This window comes from Semicossyphus pulcher, unplaced genomic scaffold (assembly GCF_022749685.1).
Source record: "Semicossyphus pulcher isolate SPU_LCO1_2020_fin unplaced genomic scaffold, fSemPul1.0.p SCAF_6, whole genome shotgun sequence".
Taxonomy (NCBI): Eukaryota; Metazoa; Chordata; class Actinopteri; order Labriformes; family Labridae; genus Semicossyphus; species Semicossyphus pulcher.
In genome coordinates this window covers 31616770-31624012 of record NW_027211737.1, presented here as the reverse complement: position 1 = coordinate 31624012, position 7243 = coordinate 31616770, and the positions used below count along the sequence as shown (strand labels likewise).

At 43.5% G+C, this 7243-nt stretch overlaps 1 protein-coding gene across 2 annotated transcripts; it reads right to left on the bottom strand.

The window, feature by feature from the left end:
- LOC138609765 (actin, non-muscle 6.2) lies at positions 1-5699 on the bottom strand. 2 transcript variants are annotated; one of them, XM_069682414.1, is made up of 9 exons: positions 5600-5699; positions 3537-3661; positions 3321-3449; positions 2578-2688; positions 2260-2344; positions 1901-2062; positions 1574-1765; positions 1175-1356; positions 1-600 (listed from the first exon to the last, which is right to left on the bottom strand). In XM_069682414.1, the coding sequence occupies exons 2-9, from the start codon at positions 3657-3659 to the stop codon at positions 457-459; spliced, it is 1128 nt and encodes a 375-aa protein (XP_069538515.1). In that variant the 5' UTR covers positions 3660-3661; positions 5600-5699; the 3' UTR covers positions 1-456. The 2 variants fall into 2 exon arrangements, with proteins under 2 accessions (XP_069538515.1, XP_069538514.1); XM_069682413.1 differs by having other exon boundaries at positions 3537-3700; positions 5600-5670.
- Between the last annotated feature and the right edge of the window lie 1544 nt (positions 5700-7243).

Below are 7243 nucleotides of genomic sequence, written 5' to 3'. Positions count from 1 at the left end.
TTGTAAACATCAAATGTTGGCATTTTATTGATAAAGTAAACTATCATGTTGAGTATTGATACAGCTCGACTCCAGCAGAGTCAAAACACAGAACGAACGAGGAGAAAAGCAGAAAATTGATGTGCAATTTATTTATTGCAAAAGATAAGGGGGTAGAAAAGATTTGATTAGTGATAATACTGTTTGTTTACTTTGACTTTAGTTTATCACCAGAAGGAGGGAGCAAAGTTGGAGGTTCAGAAATGTTGCAGGAGGTTCAGTTTCTGGAATCTGCCGAGCTGAGACATTAAAAAGATAAACAGTCACTGGATTCATCTTGTATGTGGCATCTCGCATCTTTTAGTCTGTTCACACAAGATAAACCAGAGACATCTGTGCTTGGATGGAACAGCTGAAAAGCACATTAACTTCTCCGCTGGGGCAGAGGAGGACGAGGACATCAGGACGTGGAGTTTTCTAGAAGCACTTGCGGTGGACGATGGAGGGGCCGGACTCGTCGTACTCCTGCTTGCTGATCCACATCTGCTGGAAGGTGGAGAGGGAGGCCAGGATGGAGCCGCCGATCCAGACAGAGTACTTCCTCTCTGGGGGAGCGATGATCTGGAGGAGAGGGGAGAGGAAACGGGTAAGACGAGAAGCAGCGACGCCCAATATGAAAAGCAGAAGCCTTCATGGACACTGGATTAAATATGTTCAGTATTTTATGAAGATGTGATCAGTTTAGTGCCAAGATAAGAGTTTAAGTTTTATTCTACAATGGAGGGGGAACGCCTCAAAACATTTACTTTGTAATCAAGTCTGATCATTAATATATAAACCACAGGAAGGGAAATAAATGTGCCGAGGCATTAAAATCACTGCTAATTAAACTATAAAGTGACAAACTGTCAAAAGTTTATTTGTCATTTAGTTTGGAGTTTGTTGTTGTGACAGTTTAAGTTTAGCAAACTGATCAGGCTGAGCACATGGGAGATCCTCGTTAGTCAATAAAACCTTTATGACATTCAGTTTTAACAATAAATTCCCTACAAACATTAAAATGTCTGTCAACTGGGGGGCAGCAGAACCTTTAAAGACCAAGTCATAAGGAGTAAACCCCGAGGAGCTATAATTTATCAAGTTAAAGTTTTCCATGCCGTCTTTTACTGATCTTAGTGAAAACACAAATCTGTACCTTGATTTTCATGGTGGGTGGGGCGAGGGCGGTGATCTCTTTCTGCATGCGGTCAGCGATGCCGGGGTACATGGTGGTGCCGCCGGACAGCACAGTGTTGGCGTACAGGTCTTTACGGATGTCCACGTCGCACTTCATGATGCTGTTGTAGGTCGTCTCGTGGATGCCAGCAGACTCCATACCTGAAGACACAGACCCAACACGAGTTTAGTGTTCACGTCAACTTTAATGTTATGTTTAGCTCGTTCAAGACTGTAGGAGGACTGTAACTTAAGGTTGTTTTAACTACACAAGACTTCAAGAATAGAAAAGTAATTTTAGAGAAGGTTGAGTTCACAGCCCTCGTAAATGTTTAAACATTTTCTTTTTTGATACAGTTGGCTAATGCTTGGTACCCACCAATGAAGGAAGGCTGGAAGAGTGTCTCGGGGCAACGGAACCTCTCATTTCCGATGGTGATGACCTGTCCGTCAGGAAGCTCGTAGCTCTTCTCCAGGGAGGAAGAGGAAGAGGCCGTCTGCATCTCCTGCTCAAAGTCCAGGGCGACGTAGCAAAGCTTCTCCTTAATGTCACGCACGATCTCACGCTCAGCTGGAGGGAGAAATGTTTCGCGTTACAAATGAACACGGGATGCAAATATTTAAGTGCAACAATTCTGCAACCCAACAGGAGTTTTAGGGGGATTAGAATCCTAGATTACACCATCTAACGTAGTAAATCTCATACCAGTAGTGGTGAAGCTGTAGCCCCTCTCAGTGAGGATCTTCATCAGGTAGTCTGTCAGATCTCTGCCAGCCAGGTCCAGACGCAGGATGGCGTGAGGTAGAGCGTAACCCTCGTAGATGGGCACAGTGTGGCTGACACCGTCACCAGAGTCCAACACGATACCTGCCAGACAAACGGAAGATCAGGTTTAACTTCACAGCTGTCACTGAAATGTGCAGTTCCTCTTATGGCCACTAGATGCTGCTGCTGAGGAACAGACGAGTGAATGACTAGTGATGTTTTCAGCAGGAAGTCCAATTTGTGATCATTGGAATGTTTTAGTTCAGAGAGGCAGGTTTGTGGTTGTGTGGAGGTCTCACCTGTGGTACGACCGGAGGCGTACAGTGACAGCACGGCCTGGATGGCCACGTACATGGCAGGGCAGTTGAAGGTCTCAAACATGATCTGGAGCGAACAGGAAAAATTAAGGTTACACTTTGGAAGTGCTGACAAATGAAGACTAAACAAAAGCCTGTGGCTCATTTCGCTAATCTTTATACCGTAGCCAAACTGAAAGTATGTTTTGACACATTAATACCATTAAAAAAAAAAAAAAAAAAAGACCTAAGCAAGTTTTTGATGATACATCTGCAGGATCATGGACATCAAAGATTCGTAGCATTGTTTCAAACACTCACCTGTGTCATCTTCTCCCTGTTGGCTTTGGGGTTGAGTGGAGCCTCCGTCAGCAGGACTGGATGCTCCTCTGGGGCCACTCGCAGCTCGTTGTAGAAGGTGTGATGCCAGATCTGCAGGACACGAGGGCGGGTTAGTTTTATGACTTAAAGAACAAACCGTAGTAAAAAAATTCAGCTGGAAATGAACACATGCAGGACAGGTGGAGGCGGGCGTGGTCGTATTTTTTCCATTGCTGAAAAATTACTTGAGTAACTCTATTTAAACACTTGTTCTTCTCACCTGTGCATGAGAGCTGTGGTTACCTTTATTATCAAACCACTTTAAATATATTCATTATATCAGGCTTACAAGAAAATAAGCCCCACCTCTACCTGTGCAAAAATAAAGTGAACACATTTCTTCATTATGAAACCGGCTGCTACTTTCAGCATTTTTTAGGTAAATTATTTGCATGACAAACTGTATTTTTACACAACTGTCCTGTGGCACAAAAAGCCTCTGATGCACTTCATCTTCCAGGGAATAAACTCAAGTTCCATAAAAGCCTCCATGTTGTTGATAAAAATCTGACCGACAAATATGGACGTGCATTCATGTTTGTTTTTAAAAATCGGATTTTGCATGTAAAGAAGTTGTCCGACTATCCTGGAAAAGCTGACTGAAAACTTTAGCCATCATGTTTCCAGGTTGAACTTTGACCTGCAGATTTGTGTAAAATCCGGTGAACATGAAGTGTCCTCACCTTCTCCATGTCGTCCCAGTTGGTGACGATACCGTGCTCGATGGGGTACTTCAGGGTCAGGATGCCTCTCTTGCTCTGGGCCTCGTCTCCCACGTAGCTGTCCTTCTGTCCCATTCCTACCATCACACCCTGCAGACACACACAGTTAGGGTCACGTACCATTCTGCATTCATGTGCGTTTCTTATTTCATAGTGATGAGATGCAGCGGTTCATACCTGGTGTCTGGGGCGACCCACAATGGACGGGAAGACGGCACGGGGGGCATCATCTCCGGCGAAACCGGCTTTGCACATGCCGGAGCCATTGTCAACAACCAGGGCTGCAACGTCGTCGTCCATGTCTGAAGGAGATCGAGATCAATCAGTGGTGATTATTTTACCTGCATGACAACAAGTAGCTTAACATTTTGTTTCCACACTTTGTTGTTTTTCACCCGTTTACACTGAATTAGAATCTTTGTAATGAGTAGCGTTTGAGACACCACATTCAGCTAATCATGCACACTTTTAGATTTCAGCTCCAACATGATACTGAAGTCTGCTTTTGTGCAGCAAGTGTTGGAAAGTGTGCGCTGAACAAAGTAGAATCTAAGAGTCTCAGATGTACAATTTACTGCTTTGATTCGTCATTTCCTTTAAAAAGGAAAAAAGGACACGAGTGAGCGACTTGTCAGTTACTTATTGCCTACAGTAGTTTATTGTTTACAGTTGGAACGCTAATAGCCGCTCGCTAGCTTGTCCGTTAGATAATGTGGAAGGGACACAAAAATTAGTGCATTTTTATTGAACAGAAAATGAGCGCACACCCAAGTGCAGGATTATTTAGCATTTACGCTTTCAATTACATTAACTCTAACACATTAAAGCTACCCACAAAGCGTTTGTCATCGTCCGGACGGATTCTGACATAAAATATCTTCAATCTGTTTTGATTTTGAGAGTTTAGAGCAGAAACTGAAAAAAGTTTTGATGTCAGAAAATATGCAGAAATGGAGGAGAGGATATGAAACCTTTTCCTCGAAGCTCTTCAGCAGCGTTTTGAAACATTCAGTTACGTTTTGGGATTTCAACACATCAGCAGGGCACCTCGAAGTGATGCAACATCCTGAGGAGTGCGAGGAGGTTCAGGCTGATGTTGCAATAACGTCTCAAAACTGCACCACACTGATTTTGAAACACTTTAAAGTTGCTGCTCTGCACTTTTCTCTTGCTGTTAATTTCCAGCAGGCGACACCGGAATGACAGTCGTTTGTCAGGCGTGGTTATTAAGGTCGTCCAACTGGAAATCTTACGTGTGTGACCTTTTCTCAGCCATGTAGCCGGAGGACATCTCAAACAAGTTGAGGCAGGACAAAAAAAAACACTCCTGTTGAGCAAACGCTACACCGTCTCATGATGTAACAGTGTTTCTCACCTCCACCACATAAGCGAGTTAGCAGCGTCTGTTAGTGATTCTGTCATTCAGGTGACTGTTTTCAGTGAAGGGCCTGAAACAAGAAGTGTGTGCGCTGAGGGAGGGGCAGCTCCTTCCTGCATCAGTCACTGAAACTGTCACCTAAATCTTCACGAAATAAAATAACTGCAAACAGTAAAGAGGAAGTGAAAGTTCATTCTAATAAATGATCGGTTTTACTTTGAATGCATCTGTTATAGTGGTTTTAGTTTGATTGAAATAGCTCACAATATAAAGAGTTAGAATAAAAACATCCTTTAACATCTTAGTTTAAATCATCCCTGTTGGTATGTTTGTGTTTCATTAACCAGCCTGTGACTCCGTCTCCTCCCTGTCACGAGCTGTGCCCCTCTCCACTTATTGTTTGTAGCTTGAAAAGTACTTTTGTCTTAAACCGCAGGTTTAACTGAAACACGGAAATGATGAGTTTGAATCAACATCCTCATAGTTGCAGAGATCTTTCCCGATTTCCGGACATCTCATCGAGATAAGAGTTAACCCTTCTGAGAGAACACGCCCGTTTGTGTGCTTATTTCTGTCTTTAGTCCGAATATTGATCGACTCTCTCTTTTATCGTCAGGAGTGAGAATTCGGCTGTTTTAAAAGTTGTCCAGGATTGTGCAACTTTGACATAAACGCATTTCTAACGCAATAAAATGCGTCCAAAAGCTTAAACTGCTGCTGTCACACACCTGGACTGATCAGTGTCGATGAAGTTGATCAGGAAATCTGTTTCCTTTAGTAAAACTCAGTTGTTGCGGTTTTTGAGAACATTTACTTATAAAACTACTTAAAAGCGGTCAGAAAGCACAACACTTGTTCTTACCTGTGCAGGTGAGTCTCGGGTGTGTCTGTAGAAGAAGTCTTTCGGGTGTTTCTCTGCCCCAGCTGTGCTCGGTGAATGCAGCATCTCCACCAAAACCGCACCGGTTTTATTCGCGCTCGCGGGACTGCTGGCGTTGTCCATAAAAGGTAAGGTTCTCTCATCCGGCGCTCTCATTGGTCCAGGTGAGCAGGATCCCTCAGATTCTCTCAGCTCGCGCCCTGATGGGCTGCAGCAAGCATCTGTCAAGGGGGAGTGGGCACGCGGGGTGGAAACCTGCCCCCCGCCCCGCAGAGTGAAGACTTTTCTTCTTTTTTTACTGAAATCAGGGAGCAGGAGAGCTGTGATTGGCCCATCAGAGCGGAAGTACAGATTGAAACGTCTCCGTGGAGGTGAAGACAGTTCTCCTCACAGCACATAAAAGTTTTCTCTGGAACTATTAAAAACTGTTCATGTGAAATGTTTCCTGCTGGAGGAAGAAAGTTTTTCAGTCTCTCGTTTGATTCTCAGGACTTCTGCTTTCCTTTGTTTCAGTGACGATGCAGTCGTTGTGTTTAGGTCAAACTGGTTTTGATGAGGTGAGGATTAGAGATGGAAGGGTTTGGTAAAGCATGTTGTGACAGTATGATAACATTTCATAATATATTTAAATGCTCTCAGTGCTCTAATAATCAACCTGCAGAAATAATAGTGAACACAGAACACGGTCAAACAACACATTTAACAATAATCACTAATTCTAATACATAAAATCATCATGAGTTTTATTGTGTGCAGCTTTTTTTCTTCTTAGACTAAAAACCACCAAATAGTTAAAAATAATCACCGCCTGGCGTTTACATCGAGACCTGCAGCAGATTCGCAAAATATGCAAAAGTTTTGATGCAAACCAGACGGAGGAAAGTCTCACTCTCATTAAGGATCAAATGTGTTAGTGGAGCAGATCGGGTCCACGGGCCGCCCACTGCTTCACAGGGTCAGAATCTCACCGCAGAATTAACTGATTTACGAAACATTTTATCGGCCGTATTTCTACCAGCTTTATTTTCCTTATTATTTTAAGTAGAAAAAACATGGTCGTGATGATTTCTCACCTTTTCTCTGTTATGTGTGTGAATATCTCGAGCAGAGTTGTAACAGCAACAACGTTTAACACACAAACATGCTTTCACATTGGGGGTGAAAAAGCTCCTCAAATGTAAACTTTTACAGACGATGTGTGAGCGTGGAGGCAAATAAAGAGTTTTACTCAGACGACCATGCTGAGGTTGGCATTAGCAAGTCTGACAAATTAAAGACAAGGTAAAGAACACCTTAGGTCTCTCAGTGCCTTAGATGTCTCCTCTGAGACTCTGCAGCAGCGTTCAGTCTGAGCTGCAGGTCTCTGCGTGTCACACACGGCCTGACGAACCTCCTGGTGCTCCCTGGGGCACCATTTACCCCCCTCCCTCTGCCGTATGTTTTTGTACCCTGGTTTCATCCCTGACCCCCAAACGCCTTCAGGTAATGTGAATAAATGTGATTTTACAGTGGAGGAGGAATAATTCAGATAAAGCAGCAGTAGTACAAAGTCCCACTCATGAAAGTCTCACTCAAGTTATACCTGAAAAATGTCGTGTCACTGTCTCCTGACAGTGTCACATATGG